The 18,647-nt window shown below is 34.1% G+C and overlaps 1 protein-coding gene across 1 annotated transcript in view; it reads left to right on the top strand.

Moving 5' to 3' along the window:
• Nucleotides 1-18,647, top strand: part of SGCZ (sarcoglycan zeta) — a 255,742-nt gene that overhangs the window by 16,810 nt on the left and 220,285 nt on the right. Inside the window, exons 3-5 of the mRNA XM_086888323.1 lie at nt 6,021-6,052; nt 16,382-16,478; nt 16,615-16,659. Coding sequence (XP_086744449.1) covers nt 6,021-6,052; nt 16,382-16,478; nt 16,615-16,659 — 174 coding nt within the window. The remainder of the gene's footprint in view (nt 1-6,020; nt 6,053-16,381; nt 16,479-16,614; nt 16,660-18,647) is intronic.

Below are 18,647 nucleotides of genomic sequence, written 5' to 3'. Positions count from 1 at the left end.
AGGAGAGGGTCTATAAATTTAATAAGGCAAAATTCTAAAATCTTTATCTTGCCTTGTAATTTTTATTTCTCATGCATCTCTGGGCAAAACGGCTGTCTTTTTGGAACCTTAATTATGAAAGCAAAAAGTGATTGTACATATGTATGATTCTCAAAAAAATATAAAACTTCTAAATGTATCCTTTGGACAAGTGTTTTACCTATATCCTGCCTGTCTAATATTCCTACAGTGGGATCATTTATTAGTATTCAGATATCTTATTACATCATTGTAACCATAACTAATTATCATGCATAAACTTTTGTTTTGTGCTTGATAACCCCTGAAGTACTGTTTCAGAGGCAGTGCTTTCTAGCCAACCTCTCATGGCACTTTGGCTCGCTCTTACCATGTTGAATAAAGAGCTATTTTAAGCTATATTTATTTATTTATATATTTATATATTTATATATATTTATTTACAGTATAATATAAACTGCAAGGGAATTTTTTCCAATCTTTATTTGGATTACTTACCACTTTGCAGTTTGCAATTGCCAGGACATGTGTGGGCCATTTATTTTCGTATCAAGGTCTATATTTCCCTTATCTCTCCACCTTCTTTCCCCTTCCTCCCACAAGCTTGACCCCAGCATCTTGGAACCAAGATTTGAGTGGTTAGAGTGCATTGTCACATTTAAAAAACAACAGATCCTTTTGGCTAGAACTTGAAAAAATTAATTGAAATTTGAAAGGGAAAACCTCTGAAAATAATTTGGATTACATAAAATATCCTTTGGTGTTTGGGTAATTGTACCATTAATCTGAATCTTACATTTGTGAGTGAATATTTGTGGGTTTGTATATAGTCAAAACATTAACTGTATCAAAATGAATTTTCATAATAACAGTATTAACAATATAGGATAAAGAGGTTTTAGAGGGATGTCAAGATGACTATTAAGGAAAATTAATTATTATGATTAAATGTGACATTTTAATATATTTAGATGAAGTCATTATTAAGACAGTCAAATAAGGTTAATTCTGATATTTTTTAGTATTATTCACTAGTACCATAATCACAGTGGTGATAATGCAGTATTTCTGCAGATTAGATTAAAACAGTTTCAGAAAGTATCTTTGTTTTCTTTTCTGCTACTTACCTATTTTGTCATATTTTATTACTTTTCTATACCTACTTTAGAGATATTTTTGAGGCTTACAGCCTTCTATTGCTCAACAACTTGGTGTTTCTAGAGGTTTTTTAGAAAAATACATATGACAGGGTTGTAATCTGCTTTAGAAGAATTATGTTTTTTTATAAATGAAACTGTCCATGATAGAGAATTCTTTTTAAGTTATAACTATCTATCATAAATATTTATTTTAGAAATAGAATGCTTTAAAGCATTATTGCAAGCTATAATTATTTTTTGTAGAAATAGTTTATATTCTAATGCATGTTACGGTTAATAATTTATTAAAATTGTTTAGAATTGAAAACAGATTAGAGTCAAAGTAATTTATTTTTGTAAAATCAACAAAGTGATATTATAGAAAATATACATATTTTGGTTAACCTGAAGTTTTTTAACAAGTTAATTTAGAAAGTGAACTTCTATATTGGAGACACCAGAATTTAAATATGTTTCTAAATACTCAGTTGACCCACCTCTAGATTCCTCAAATGAGTTATAAGAAAAAATATATATAAGAAAAAGTAAAGGATGCTGTCTTCTGTTTGTAGAACATGTTGAAGAGGGTTACTAAATTTTTCATCTGTTAGAATTCAAGGCTTTGATATGAGTTCTTAAATATTTGTGAATAAAGCCTATGCCAGTTTTTAATTACTGTTAATTCCAGCTGTGAGGATTGAAAACCAGAAGGATAATATTAGTCAGCAATTGTAAGAAGATGAGAAGCAATATTAAAATAAGCTCTATGTACTGCCTGCATAGTAATTATTTTGGGCTTCTCACAATAAAAATAGTCCCAGATAGTAGAGAATCAGTGCTAAAAGTTAAGCAAAGTAGGTGGTGATGAAATATGATGTTATGGAAGATATTTTTTGAGGTAAATGGTATTAGTGAATTAAAAAAATATAATAAAACCTTTTAAGCACCCTGATAAAGAAATAATATAATTACGTATTTCAGAGTTAGGAAATATCAGCAATAATTCTAGATGTATACCACCTTATATCACATCTTTCTCCCTTGTTTTTAATATGTTATTCTGTATGTATGTAGTATTTCTATGGAGTCTTATTCAGGTTTTTATTTTTTTGAAATTCTCACTTTATAGGATGTGCAAAGTTCGGAGAGTAAGTGCTAATTTTTTTTCTTTTGATTACTCTGTACATGACTTATTCCTCATTCATTTGTAAGTATTGTATTGTGCTCTAAATATAGAATTCTTATTTTGCCTTACCTTTCTTTAATAACAATTATCTTTATGGTTCCCAAATGCTTCACAATCCTACATTTATTTTTATAGTATCATGAAAGGTGAAATTCCCATTTATATCCTTATTCTCATAGTATGTGACAAAGTATGAGTGGTGGGATTTTAAGTCTGAAGTATCAACTAAAGATAAATATTCCTTCTGGAAGAGTGAATATTTACAAACAGTTATCAGTATGTAATTTCAGTATCTTCAAGCACAGCTGCCTTGGCTTTAATTCCAGGTAGAAGCTCTGAGCATTTCTGTATATTAGATCCCTTGTCTAATTCAAATTCCCTTGTTTTGTTTGTGGAAAAATACCAGTGCTAGTGTCTGACATCCCAGAAATTTTACTTGTACATTCACTAGAGTACTTTGGTTTGTTTTTTCTGCTGAAATGCAGAAGCAAAAGAAAGTATAGAAATGAAAAATTTAATACTTGCTGCAGTACAGAAAATGTTTTAAACTGACTCTGTGATAATTAAAGTTACCAATTCTTCCAAGAAATTGAATTTATCAGTTTTCAGTATATGGTTTTATGTGTGTATATTTTATATATTAATTTGCAAAATTCAGTTTTAAAAGTAGGCTAATGAAGAGTCTTGAGCTTTTTCATGCTTGATGTAGGTGACATGACATACACGTATCAGTCATAGATGAGTCATCTGACTTGAAAGAAAATAACCCAACCCTTGGAAAGAAACAGTCACAGAACTACTTAATATTCCTTGATCTTTGTTTTGAAGTTTTGCTTTGATGTATATTCAGGCCTGTGAGAAATGTTGCCAGCTAATGCTTGTACATTTTCCTGTAATTTGCATTGCAAATTGAATCATAGACTTGCTCAGATTGAGAGGGAGGTCCTCTCATCCAACCCCTTGCTCACAGCAGTTCCAGTTAGATCTGACTCTGTAGGTCTAGCCCACATCAAATTTCAAATGTTTTAAGGATTCACATTCTTTATTTCTTCACTATTTGACCATACTCATGTTTTGTTTTGATTTTTTCTTATACCGAGTCATATTTTTCCAGTTATGTATTTTATATCTGTAGTCCCTTGACTTAGCTCTGTGAACATCTAGTGAGCTTGACACTTGCTTGAATTCAGCTAAGGGAAACAGGAACGTCTAGAATCATAGAATCCTTTAGGACAGAAATGACACCTAAGGTCACAGACTCCAACCTATGACCATTAATTGTGTCCTGAAGTGCCATATATACATGGTTCATCTGAACTGCTTCACATACCTACTAGAGATGAACTCCACCTGTTCTTTAATAATTGAATGCCTTTCTTTTATTGGAAGGTTAGCATAGAACAGCTTACATGTACGTGTTCATATAATAGGCCAAGTTTCATCAGCTGAAGATATCTCTTGCTCCAAGAGAGAAGGTATCAAGCATTAGTAAGAGAAGCTAAAACTCTATGGCGAAAGTGTCCTTATGGAGAAAAACAATATCAGTTCAACAAGATTGGCTCATCATTATCATCATGTGAGTAGTAGATAAAAGATAGCCAGCTTAAGATGGATAAAGCTTAGGTCAAAAATAATTAACAGTTCAGAGGGATAGAACACCTCTCCTATGAGGAAAGGTTAATAGAGTTGGAGTTCTTCATGCTGGAGAAAAGAACTCTGCAGAGAGATGTAACTTCAGCTTTTCAGTCCTAAAGGGTTCTTATAAGAAAGATAGAGACCCTGTAGTGGGAGACCAGGGGGCGACCAGGGCTAATGGTCTTGAAATACAAGAGGGTTGATTTAGAGTGAACTTAAGGATGACATTTTTTTACAGTGGTGTTGAGGCACTGGAACAGATTGTCCAGAGAAGTTGTGGGTGCCCTATCCCGGGAGGTGTTTAAAATGAATGCGACTTTGATCAGCCTGGTCCAGTGAAGAACATCCCAGTCTGTGGCAGGGCCTGGTGGACTAGGTAGTTGATAAAGGTCCCTTCCAGCCCAAACCATTCGACAGTTTTTTTTGTTGTTGTTGTACTTTGCAGTGTTCTTTCTATTGAGGACACCTGGTAATGATAAAAGCCTCTTGTTTTGATTGAAAGCTGGAATCCCTCTTTTTGACACAGGGTATAAAACACCGCTTGAGCATTACTCTGTTCAGAAGAGAATCTTAAGATCTGCCCTTATCTGCTATTATCAAAAGAATGATATGGAGGTAAAAAAAGTAAAATTCTTATGAAATTTCATGTTGTTTCTAAATAACCCAGTGAAAAAAATGGAAGCCATTCTGAAGGACATGGACAGTCTTTATTAACTTTACTATAATACAAATATGTATATTTTTTATGTTTATGATTGAAATCTTAAGCTTAATATTGATGTATCAGTCAGTCAGTGAAATAGATCAATGAGAAGAATATTTTCCTTCACTGCACTGTGGGGTTTTGTTTCAGTTTTAAAGTGGTGTGTGAATGGAGAGAGGTTCTATTTTCTGCTTCGTTTTGACCAGATTATTAGCAGGTCCTTGGATTATTTCCTCCTTCAGGCATGCCCTGTACAGTTTCTGTAAAGTGACTGTTGCTGAGGTTGAAAAAGTTACCTATGTTAGTCATAAGAGACCTCCCAGGTGGTAAGAAAATGAGGAAAGATTAAGTACAACCTTGACTGCATTGCTCATCATTCCATCTTTCTGCTTAATAAAACACAAACGGAATAGAAGAGCAAAGATGCATAGTAATTTAGAAGTAGAGCACTGGTTGAATTCTTTGCCAAATATACCAAATCTTTAGCTTCTTTATAATTCCCTGTGATTGATATTACATCCTTTTGTGCATTACCTGCCAGCTGGAATGAAGTCTGGCATAAAAAAAGTGGTGGCTTGACATTAATGCAGCTTCAGAGAAATGAGATTTTCTGCAAAGTTTTAGCAGCACTGAGGATAAATACAAAGGGTTATAAGCAGTGTAATGATTTTCAAATCTGCAGCTTCATCCTATCCTGTATCCCAGAAGGCTAATGTAATTTCACAGGAAAAGGTACTAAGATACATCACTTATCTTTCTCCTCCATGCATATGCTATCAACTCTGATGTAATGCATTAACATTATAATAAAAACAATTTGTCAATCAGGAAATAGATAGAAGCATAGATTTGGGGGCAGAAAGGAAAGAAGAGAAGGAGAAATACAGACATGTTGATGCAGAGATTTTTTACAAATTCTGACATGCCTTTAATTTATTGAAATCTCTCCTTTGAAGTATAAATAAAAAGCATGTATTCTGTCATTGATGTTATCATACTGATTTTGCTAGCCTTTCATTTATGCAGTACTAATGTGAAGATTTTTATGTAAAGTAATTGTGGAATTTGGAGTTAATCAAGGTATTTCAATACAAAATGTAAAAGGAAAAGCTCAATGGCTTTAAAAGCTGTGAATAGATTACAGCACTGGTATGAATTAATTGAAATGTAAATTTTCACTATGACGGAAATAAGTTCAAAGTCACAGCAGTTCTTTTCATCCTCTTTATTTTACCAACTTTACTGGCCATGTTTAGGTTTTTTAAAGGAAATCTGTAGCGGTTCCAACTAGCTAAATATTATAATTAACAAATTTTTTCTCATTATTTTGTATTTTCAGGTAACATGCATTTGGAACAGGAATGAATACAGGTCAGGCAAAAAAATCTTTAATATCCCATCTAGGCAGTTTTTATGTAATTGAAAGTCTAATATCAGTATATCTATTTTCTCAATATAATACCTAAATAATACCTATTTTCTCAACAATGTCTCTGATCTAGAATCTGTTTCTTTGGTTTCACAGTTACTGATTGTTATTTATATTCAGTGTTTCACTCTCTAGTCACTTTGATTTCTATTTTTTTTTTTTTTGCTTTCGTGGCCAAAAAAAGCAAACCCCTTATTTTTTGTCCCTAATGATAGAAATCAGAGCACAAAATCTTACTACTCTTTTTTTTTTTATGATTTTTTTATTTCTTGTGGTTGTTTACAGATCTGTTTTAAATTGTGTTCTGTATTGTGTGGAATTTCAGTGAGGACTGGCTGCACAAAACCCAGAAAGTACTGCTTGTTCTGAAGTTGAAAACATCATTAAATTCTTAAGGGGATTTTTCGGCATAAATTTTGCCTTAAATCCATTATTTCTTAGGAGCTTACAAAAAGAGGTAAATTCTAGGATATTTGCTTGAATTTGGGCTGTGACAGTTCTGCCTATCCATATCAAAATTTTTTTTCCCTACCAAACTGATTCTGAGAACATGCCAAGGATCTGTATCTACTCAGTGACCATTAGAAATATTAGATACATTAGAAAAGCAAAAGAAGTCTTTAAAGTTGAGAAACAGATTTCTTAGAAGATGGTAACTGAATGATTTCTGTTCTGCTTGTTAGGTAGGTTTTTAGTTCATTTTGATGTGAAGGTGCAAAAAGAATATGGATAAACCAGATTGATTTATAAATCTAAAAAGGAATGATTAAATTGGATTTTGCATAGTGGAAACAGGAACATTTGTGTCACGCATTGATACTAGCTACTTTGATGGTGCCTGTGTATTCCAGTTATTTTCCTGCTCGTAAAATGAAAGTTCTACTATAAGCATTTTTCTTTCATTTATGGAATTACATGTACTGAAGTATAATTTAACTGTGATGAATTATTGTTATTACTGTTATCCCACACACACTTTGGAAGCTAAAGAAACACCAGTGTTCTGTGTCGGTATTTAAAATAAACAACAAAGTTTAAGTAAGTCTACTTTGATGTGTGTAAAATACAGTCAGTTCTTATACCCTGTGACATTTTAAGTCAGATTTTGTTTTCAGAGTAAGAAATGTTTATAATCCTTGATTTATAGGATATGAGGTCAATGAGAAACTGTAATGGTTTCTATTGTCTTTGGGCCAGGCTCCGTAGATCTTGGAAGCCACTAGAAAGTACTCCAGATATATTTCTAAGTAGTTGAAAGCAATATCTGTACCTAGATCAACATAAACTTTGCATTAACATAAAGCTTTAACTTTGAAATTTTCCAGTTAGAATGATTAATGAATTGCAAAAATGCCTTCAGGGAAAAGATGTCCTACATTAGTGGAGAGAGAGCCAGACAAGACGTCTTTTTAGCTCAAAGCGCTACCTGTCTCAAAAGGCACGACTGTTACTTTTCAACTAATATTCTACATGTCAAAACCATTGAAGTCTAGTAACTAACTGTAGCCAAGTGAGGCTGTCAGCTGATTTTTGAAATTATATTTTAAGTAAAACTAGATGTAATTGTGCGCACATAAATCTGTGAAACTGTAACTTTTTGAAGCGATAATGGATTCTTATTTCTGAAAATTAATTATAAGGTTCGTTTTTATCAGCCTGTGAGCATGATGTTTTTAAGTTTCTCTGATTCATTTTCATACATGCACAGTTCATTTTTATTACATGCATATACATGTAATAAAAATAATCTTCTACAGAAATTGCTTTCCACTTACCATTTTTGTTGTGTTTCTAGATTGTTTCTGTCTCTATTTACTTACTCTTGTAATTACACAAATAGCTTTGTGCTTTATTTAGAATTTTTTTTATTAATATATTTGTATCAGATATCAGATATTATATATCTGATATTTTCATTTTATATATATATGTGTGTGTATATATATATAAAAATATTTATGATATATATATTATATATATCAGAATTACTGAGGCCAGTTGCATTGCTTTGAGGCCCAATGTATTGCTTGGAAATGTGCTAATATGAATAAGTATCTTTTAAGAAAAATTTATGGAAGTTAGTGAGATTAACTGCCCTACTTTAATACTCTGACCTGAACTCCTTAATGTCTTTCACAAGTCTCAGTTTCTAATGTAACAATGAATTTTAAAATAAAGCAATAAACAATGAATTTTAGAAATTTTTCAGTTATTTTAATTAATAAAATGTAGTGTTGTTCCTGAGAGAACAATTTTTGTCTTACATGTGCCTCTGAAATACCAACTAGTCATACGTAGCTTAAATAATTTGGAAAGCAGAGTATTCTGTTAGCTGTGGAAGCTGTCTAAATGTTTAGTTCATGAGCTGGTAGATTTTGACTTATTTTTTTTTTAAAATACAGCTTTCACTTTTGATTCATATCCTAATAAATGTATCTGAAAATAAACCCAGTTTTAAGATAAAGATACTCATTATGCAAGGCATAATGGTTTTTTGTTTTAAAAAAAGTGTGCTCCTAGGAAATATTTTCATATTTGGTGGTTTTGAAAGCATTTATACATTTTTTTCTGCCAACATCAAAGAATATCTTTGTACTGTTTGTTAGATGGATTATACCTTTAATTTGGTAAGTGCAAAACATTTAAGAACACCTTTGTAGGTATTATCCAAAGCACTGTTGTGCAAGACTGTAGTACCTAATTTTGTGGGTACACTACAAAGATAAAATATTTTTAATCTATAAATGACTGATTGAATTAGATTTCAGCAAAGACAATTTCAAAGCTGACCATGTAAATTACTTTAATTAATATAATAATTCAGAGACACAATGGTCATAATTTTCTTGCAAAAAATAATTATCTAGACAATATTTCCTTTACAGGATTCTTTAGTATATTATTATAGAATCAGTAAGGTTTAAAAATCAAGATCATCAATCGATGGATCAATCAATCGATTGATGATCAATCAATCATTTAAAAATGTAAGATCATCAAGTCCAGGTGTCAGCCTATCACAACCACCATGTTCATCACTAAACCTTGCCTTCAAGTGCTATATCCACATTATTTTATCACTACCAGGGATGGTGAGTTTACCACTTCCCAGGGCAGTCTGGTCCAGTGCTTTTAAGCCCTTTCCAATTTTTTTTTTCCCAATACCTAATCTAAGTCTCCCCTGGAAGAAATTGAGTCTGTTTACTTTCATCCTGCACTTGTTACCTGGGAGAAGAGACTGACACCCTCTCACTCCAGCCTCCTTTTAGGTAGCTGCAGAGAGAAAGTCCCTCCTGATCCTCCTTTTCTCCAGACCAAGCAACCCCAGATGATAATCAAACCTCAGCTATGCCTATAGTGTAAGGTGGAAGATTTGGTATCTGCCTTACTGTTATTTTCACTGTAGAGTGATGGCTTTCAGTGTTCAGGGATGATGGACGAGCACTGTTTTTAAGTTAGATTCTTCGATTTTTCATTTTAGCTACCTGCAACATTTTAAAGGTTGTGGGATTATTAATGGTCATGTAAACTTATTGATAGGTAGGAAAGCTTCATTATCACTGTACAGAGCCTTTTACTGGTGTTTTGCAAATAAGAAAAGGTGGCCTTAGTTTTATTTGAGGGCTGGAAACTAAACTAGTCTTTCTGACATGGTTAGACTGATTCTTTGGGTACAAAATGTTGACCAAGACTTTCTGCATGGATTGTCATAATATTCAGAGAGGGAATTGTTGGTCCTTTTTTCATTCTTGTAGTTGAAACCAAATACTCAACTGCAAAATTAACTAAAGAAATTGTTGTTCTTAGAACTTCAGAACTTTAGGAATTACCATGTTTCCTTCAACTACCACCTGTAATGTCACATCTCTGCATATGAAAGCAATGACTTAAACACTGCTGCTTTTTTGGGACTATAAAATCCTTAGAGCTTTCTACAGACTGTTAAACTATAGTATTAGTCTGAAGATGTTTTTGCATCATTACACAGAAGATAAAATGTGTATCTAGTCCATGTTCTCCAGAGTAGCTACCTCTCTAGGTAGCTCTCTAGGTTTGACATGTAATAGTCTTTTCTGCCACTGATGAATGGCAGTTATGCAGGAACTCCTTTTCATAGATGTTGTAAAATAAAATGTCTGCCTTTAAATTTATAGAGGCAAAAAAATATATTAAGGAAAAGGGGAGTAATGTAAGGTCATGTAACAAAGAGACGATTGCAAAAATGTGAAGATTTTTTTCTTCTGCTAATTTTATTCTTCTAAAACAAGGATGCTAGCAAATGCCGTAAGGATACGGTTTCCTTTAGACTGGATCTCTGTCCTGAGAGCAACTTTGAAACTACATTAATTAGGTGATCTATTGGTAATTGATTAACAGATACTGAATACACTTAAATTCTTTTTGAGTTTAATTGACTATTTTTTAATTGTTTTTGTTTGAGTGTTTGTTTGTTTGTTTGTTTGTTTTATGGTGGCCAAAGGATAATTGTGGAATTAACCAGATTGCTTAAACTATCAGCTGGTTTTAGTAATCCCTGATCATAGATAGTGGGTGTCCAAATTGCTGGGGTTTGCATGTTGCAATTCTTTTTTTCTCTGTTTGCTCAAGGGCTTTATTTGCTCTTTTAGGCTTTCACAGGCAAACTTAGTCTGTTCTACTTCTTTGAAAGGACTATGTTACAATTTAGAAATCTAATTTTGTGATTAAATCATCAAGGAACCAAAACTTAGATTTCAGCTGAAGAAATATAAGTGCTTTGAGGGGTTTATTTCTTCTTTTCCATTGTATGCTTTTTTCATGTTTGTTTGACTGCCATAACTATATCAAAATCTGTATTAATTTTAGGATTATTTAATTAGGCAATTTTTTTAGTAGTGACTGATATCCTGAGAGGATTGGTAATTATGGATTAGACTTTGTATACTATTTAGAAATGCTGCATTTAAAAAGGACCAGTGGGGATTTTGAACAAGCTGTCACTTAGGCAGATGGAACCCTTGAGTAATAAAATAGAGCGAGTTAAGTGAAGAAGTTGTGACTTTTCATACAATGAGAGATACCTTCCTTAAGAGTTTTGAATGTATGACTTAAGAGGTCTTACAACCTTTCCACACTTAAAAGGATAGCTATTTTCAAGTGGTCTTTATTTGCAACTGTGTTGAAGAAAACTGCATTTAAGTTGTGTGGGGCTTTTTTTTGCTTTAATTTTTTTTAAGAAGTGCCTAGAACTGTTCTTCCTAATGATATATACTTGTCACATAAGTGAGTCTAAGAAATTCTTTGCAGGAAAAATAGAAAAAAAGCAAACCTATCTGTAGTCCACTGCACAGTTCTTCCTTGGAAAGTCTCTTTTCACAACAAAGCTCAAAACTGCAACAAATCTGTTCAGAATTTTAGGTGTACCAAGACATTCTCAGCTGCACTTAGCCAAAAGCAAGAGTATCAGCCTACAAAATATTAATTCTGTGAGAACCATCTTGGTGTTTCCTTTTGTTCCAATGACCTACAATCCTAATGTCAAATTTTTTTTGTAAAGTCTCCAGGCAGTTATTCCTAAGAGCACACCTCTGTTTCTACTTCCTTTTTACAAAAACTCCTCGAAAATATTCCTAAGAAGGATGTAAATATGATCAAGATTTATATGAACCAAAAAAGAAAAGGGATGAAGTTCCCTACATTTCCCACTGAGGAGGATGCTTTAGGTACTTAGAGTATGGAAAGTTTGGCACCCAGTGTTTAAAGGGAATTGTCTGAAGACACGGAAAATTCAAACTGGCAAAATGGGAGTTAAACTGCCTGATAATACAGCTCAAATTACAATAGAGCTTCTTTTGAGCAAAAATTGAATTGATGGTGAGAACTAGGACTGTAGTTCATGATGTGCATCCAAATTTAAGGCCTATTTTATTAAGTATACTACAGTTGTGCAGGTGAGAAAAGGAAGGGAGGAATTGCATCCAAATTACTATGGTCAGATTCTATAGAATTCTGCTTGTCTTTCTCTGAACAGGCAATAGCATTTTCAGCTAATGGAATAGGAAAGCATGTTAGTTAATTAAGTTCACTTTACACTTCTTTGAAAAGAAATATGAAAATTGTCCTTTATCAGGATAGCAGTAGAACAAAATTAGATTTTTTTATTCAAGTCAAATATAGCAGGAGCAAGCTGTGTTAAAAATGGCTGCAATATTCAGCAGTAGATTATCAGACTGTCTTCTCTTTCTGTCTTTTTTTTGCTTCATACTGTCTGAAGGTAAGAAAGCAGACAGTGAGTTATCTAGTTTTTGTACTCTTCCATTGCAGAAAAATAGATGTTTCCTTGGCATGTTTGGTAGTAGTGCTCCCTGAAATATTTAAGCAAAAAGGTTAAATACTATACACTTGAATCTTGTGGGCTTTTATTCCCATCAGTTGTAGTAATATGAAAGTTTCCTTAATGAATGTCAAATTCCTTTTTTTGTTTTTATCTTTTTTTTTTTTGTCATCATGTGTTGACATACATTCATTTGTATAAATTAGTATCTTGAGCTGTTAGAAATGAATGGCCACAAAGCCAAAAGCTGCTAAAGCTGTTGAGTTTGTCTGTATTATTGTGTGTGTGTGATTTCCTAATGAGAAGAAAGACCAGCTGTAGTTTGATCGAAGGACAACTAAATGAAAGGTTTCTATCCTGCTTTAGAACGGAAGGAACCACACCCATCTTGGGTGAATACTTTAGCCATCGATTTCCTGTGATAAAGACTTAAGTCTTTTTTTGATTTTGCATATCACAGGACAAGGTTCTTAACTTTTGAGGTGTGATTTAAAATACAGTTGCAGGACAGAGCAAGGGCTCTTCCGTCAGGCTATCAAGGTACAATGTTTAAGATGGGTGGGGCATCACTTTAATATTTTTTATCAGTTAAGAATATGCTTCTTATCAGGAGCAAAGCATATTTTGTCTTTAAATACTAAATAAAAGCATTTCAGTGTGAGGCATTGGCCCATAATAAAAGTGTTTGGCAACCTACCAGAATAAGATTTAGCCATCCTATGTGCTCTTTTAATAGCCCTGTTAATAAATAAAGGCTTTTTTATCCACTGCACAGTACTCTAACACATATTGTAAGAATGATAGGGAGGACTGTGGTACCTTGTAATACTTTGAACATGTCCTCTAATGGCACAATTTCTGAACACATTCCATAGTAATATCTCTGTGCAGGTAAATATACTGACCCACTATGGCTGTTCTGTAGGTCTACACCAGGCAGAGAGAGGCAGATAGCCCGAAGAAGTTTCAGGTGTCATTGCAAGGATTCTGGGTAGAAAAGAAAGTGTAGTAAAATATCAAGTCTTCTCTTAGATACAATAAATGCCCTGTATGAATAGAAGTCCTAAGATCCTCTGCTCTTTGGGTAGTGTAGGATTGGTGTTAGTAGGTTGGTTTAGTTTTTTTTCTTTGTGAGATATTAGCACTTCCACTAGTTCAGGTGTCATATCTTGGCACTTGTAATGCTGTTCTCTCTGTGGTCTCTTTTCACTGACATGAGATCTAAGAGTAAAGCAACAGACGCTTTTGTGCTTTTCCAACTTGTGTCTCATTGACTGGTTGTAGATGTTCTTTTGGGGTGATAGACATACTCTCTTCATGAGAGTATGTCTTCTGCTTCTACTGTCATTTCCTCTTGGTGTTGTTTTCAGTTGCAGAGAAGCAGAGCATCGTTTTCATGAAGTAATACCATTATCCTACTTCCCAGATTGATTTTTGTCTATGTTGGCACATGTCTGAAAGTCCTCAGCATCATCAATGTCAGTTTTTAACATCACAGGCATTTTTTTTCACTTTTATGTTGAAGAAAATATCAATAGGTGAAATTCTGTTCTTCATTTATGCTAGTCCATAATATAAACTGCTAAATACAACTTTGAGCACTGCTCTGTCAAGTTACATTTTTTGTTCAACACAATTCTTTAAACGTGAGTTCAGCTATGGCTAAATGACTAGTTAAAACATCTGTAGTGACATGAATGCCTGTATACAAGAATGAATGAGTCTAGCTAATGTGGATTATGACTTCTTAAGGATAGATATGATTACTATGGCGCAGCTAACCCTTGATGGACCTAGTTTGCCATGTGGTCAGCATTTTTACATAGTTGTGATTTCATCCTTTATGGAAAAATGTGTTGATCTTGTCTGTTTTAGACAAAACTAACGTGAACTGTAGTGTGACTGAGATCACTTTTAGAAGAAACTTTTTCTATTAAACTAAAGTTGCAGTGACTAGAAAGATAGTTTGCGGTATTTAATTCCATGCCTTAATGGAATTCAGATAGTCCTCACCACTCCACAGCACGTGGGTGGAGTTCAGAGAGAGCTGGAAATGGGAACTTATGGTGATAAAGGCATAAAAATGAGATACTTTCTGCTAGATTGCCTCTCCAGAAATCACTGCATTTTGGGGATAATAGGATACAAGGAGAGGATGATCCTAGGTTCTAGTCATCTCTAGTCATCTAGGATTGTTTATGCCATTAAATTCAAATATTTTCAGAATAAAGAAGTATGCAGCATGGATTTCAATCTGTGATGTAGATGAAGAATGGACAGCTATGATGATGGTGTTTGTTTTGAGGTAATTTTTTTTTTTCAGTTTGGTTTCATTATGTTTTTAATTTGACCAGTTAGCAAATTTCCAGTAACCTTTCATCTGTGTAGCCATTCTTTAAAATACAAGAGTTGGGGTTGTTCAGCCTGGAGAAGGTTCCAGAGAGACCTTAGAGCAGCCTTCCAGTACCTACAGGCTACAAGGTGTAGTCTTGAAGAACTTTTTGTGAGGGTGTGTAGTAAGAGGACAACAAGGAAGGACTTTAAACTGAAAGAAGGTTTTTAGATTAGGTAGTAGGAATGAGGTTTTGCTGTGACGGTGGTGAGTCACTGAACAGGTTGCCCAGAGAAGGGCATGTGAGGGTGCCACATTCCTGGAAGTGTTCAAGACCAGGTTGGATAGGGCATCCTAGTGTAATGGGAAGAGGCCCTGTCTGTGGACAGGGATTGGAACTAGATGATTTTTAAGATCCATTCTAAAACAAATTGTTCTGTGATTCTGTGACTTTAGTAGCAAATTCATTATTTAAGAGCTATATCATAAGTAGATTGACATTTGTTTCCTCATAGTCAGTTTCAAGTATTCTCTTAAAAAATATAATAATCTCTTAAGAAATCTCTATTCAATTAAATAAGTGGGATTTCTGGCATAATCTGAGAGAATCTTAAATTTCAGATTAATATTGGGGGAGATTCAGACTTGACATTACAAAGCATTTCTGTACCAAGAGATAGGGCAAATACTAAAATAGGCTTCCTAGAGGAATGGTTGGTACCTCAATCCTGTCAGTGTTAGAGGCATTTGAACAATGCCCTCAGTAAGAAAATTAAGCTTCTCGTCGTTGCTGAAGCAGCCAAGCAGCTGAACCAGATGATCATTAGAGGCCTGTTCTAACTGAAATATTGTATTCTATTTATGCAGTACTTGTGGGATTCTCCCTTTCAGTTAGATTTTTAGATCTAGCCTTCATTTTTTTCTTTTTTTTTTTAATATCTGCCTCTCTATTTTTCAGCTTTTTTTGCTCAAAAATTCACCACAAGATGTATTCATGAACCACCTTTGCATATGGCAGCAGTGTCAGGAGTAGAAATATTGACTTAGAGCCACTTTCTTTTCACATTTCTTCCTTTTTTTCTTTTCCTATAAAAGCCTTTAAAGAGTCTTATGATCTTACTGAAAAAAATTTATCCTATGTGCTTAGTCTTGTCACGATTCTTTTGATTCTATCCTTAGAAGTTTCTTTCTAATGCATTCTTATGGTATTATTCATTCCTAGTTGGTCTGTTTATTCTGAACAAAAACACTAGGACAGAACACCCAGCCTAGTAAAGTGTGATGCAAGGCATAAATGTATAGCAAATGAAAGAAAAGAAAAGAAAACAAAGCACAGCCTTTAATTTATCTCACATGGTCCGCTAAGTGCATCAAAGAAAAATAAAGTTTTGTTTTCCTTTTCTTCAAATAGATTCCTTGAGAGAACCCAGGGACTCAATCTGTTTGAATGAGGATTGTTTATGGCTTAGCACAATAGTAATTTTGAAGGAAACCTTGTATCAATAGGTATTTATGAGAGGAAAAAAAATTGCTTTGGTACTTAATAGATTACTCTCTTACAAAGATGTGGGGAAAGAAGGGGCAGTTACTACAAGAGTAGTAATCTTATTTTTGCTTACTGTCAAGGGATCCTAATGAGCCAGTAGCTGAGGTACCCTCCTGTCATAGTTTCACCCCAGCCAACAACTCAGTCCCATGGAACCACTGGCTCGCTTTTCCACAGGTGAGATGAGAAAGAATCAGAAGATTAAAAGAAAGAAAACTCATGAGCTGAGATAATTATAGTTTAATAGATAAAGCAAAATCACACGAACATGCAAAGCAAAACGAATAATTCATTCATTGCTTCCCATGGGCAGGTGTTCAGCCATCTCCAGGACAGCAGGGCCTCATCATGTGTGATGGTGAGTTGGGAACACAAATGCCATCACTCCAAACATCCCCCCTTCCTCCTTCTTTCTCCAGCTGTAAGTGCTGAGCATGACGCCAAATGAATGGAATGTCCCTTTGGTTAGTGGCAGTCAACAGTTCCGGCTGTGTCCTCTCACACTTGTGCACCCCCAGCATACTCACTGCTGAGGTGGGGTGGTGAGAAGAAAAGTCGTTGACTCTAAGTGCTGCTCAGTAATAATGGAAACATCTCTGTGTTATCAACAGCACAAATCTGAAATGCAGCCCCACATCCGAGGATGAAGAAAATGATCTCTACCCCAGACGCAGCAAGCACCATCTCCACTGACCTGCTGCAGTTTGCTAGCACTGCAGGTGGAAGGGCAGCTGCTTCTTTAGCCCACATTATTATCCATAAGGGTAAATTCTGTTAGTAGGATACACCCATGGTATACAATTACTGGGATGGCAGATAAGGTAGTAAAAGTTCTTAATTCCTTTGGGGGAGTGTATGCAACCAAAAATAGCATGTATGTCACAAAATTAAAGTTATTGTCTTGCTACCTTGACCTGTGTAAAGTGCCAATCTCTGAAATAGGGGCTATAGAACATGTGTTCATATATAACCATTCATAACATCTATCAGATACCATAATGGCTATAAGAGACACTGGAAGATTTTATGTATAGTTCTTTGGTTTAGGTTCATTTTTTTGGGGGTTTTGTGGTTTTTGGTTTTTTTATGTTTTGGAGAGACTTCTATATATGAAAGCTGCCAGCACTTCTGTCTGCAGTGTGTTTCATGGTAAATTGTCATTTCTTTTAGTACTTTTAATGAAACTGTGGATCATTAATGTGCTTGGAAGTGAACTCTAAAGGTCAAGTTTCATCCTCTGCTCTGATCAGTTACAAGTACAGTGGAGTTCTGGAGTGTTTCCTCCTTTAGATGAAATTTGGCCCTAAGTGTGATGGAAGATCATTTTGAATATCATATAACCAACAGCTGAGGCTCAGCCTTTTCTGATTTAAATATAAAAATACAGGTTTGGTTTTCATCAAATCCTACTGCAATATATTTCACTCTAGATTGTTGCAGACCAGCAAGAATGACAAATGAAAAGAATAGACACAAAATATCTGTTGAGTGACTAATGAAAAGCACAAAACCTATTTTTCAAAAGGTGAAAGTTTAATGACTGTGGATATGGTATATGAATAAAAACATAGAAATGCTTATATGGGAGCACATTTCCTCAGGATTCTGTCTTAAGTCATGCTGCATGCTTGAACAGAGAAACTATTTGAGCTCGTTTGTTTTGCATTTACTTCAGCCTACCCTTGTCTTTTGACTAAACTTTCAAAGTGCTGTGGCAATAGAATAGGTAACTGTTTACGTAATACTTGGAATTCTTAAAATAAATTTCAATTTTCCTAGACCAAAGTTATGCCTAAATATTTTGATAAACCACATTATTTACCCTAACGCTAAGTTGAGAAGTGAAGAAGCGACAGGTAAAATTTAAATAGAGTATGGATCTAAAGTAAAGAAAAGGAGTAAAAGGAAAAAAAAGGAGTAAAAGAAAAAAAGGAGTAAAGAAAGCCAAAGGGCGCACAGTCTTGGAAATACGTAGTTGTATACAGATAAGAACTCACACAGTTAGAATTTGGTAAATGGTCAGGAAAGTCTAACAGAAGAGCATACATCATTGCTGCTGATTCAGTCGTGGGGTATCAAGCTCTAGTGTGCATCAATTATTTAGTGAGGTCAAAAGGAATGTTTCCAAGTACTCCATACCTTTCCTGTCAGATGCTGTTTCTAGGTTTTTCCAGATTAACTTTTGTGACTTTAAACATTGTAAATAGACCATTTCTTATTCACTATGATCTAAAATATCTAAATAATACTACTTTATCCGTACATGTTTGTTTTTTCAGTGTAAATTTGTCTTCAGAAAATATTGCTGTCTTATAGTGAATCTTTTGTGTGTCATTGCATAGAATT

Source organism: Cyanistes caeruleus, chromosome 5 (genome assembly GCF_971803275.1).
Source record: "Cyanistes caeruleus chromosome 5, bCyaCae1.hap1.1, whole genome shotgun sequence".
Classification (NCBI taxonomy): domain Eukaryota; kingdom Metazoa; phylum Chordata; class Aves; order Passeriformes; family Paridae; genus Cyanistes; species Cyanistes caeruleus.
Note: the sequence above shows the minus strand (reverse complement) of the source record. Positions and strands in the feature narration are given on the sequence as shown.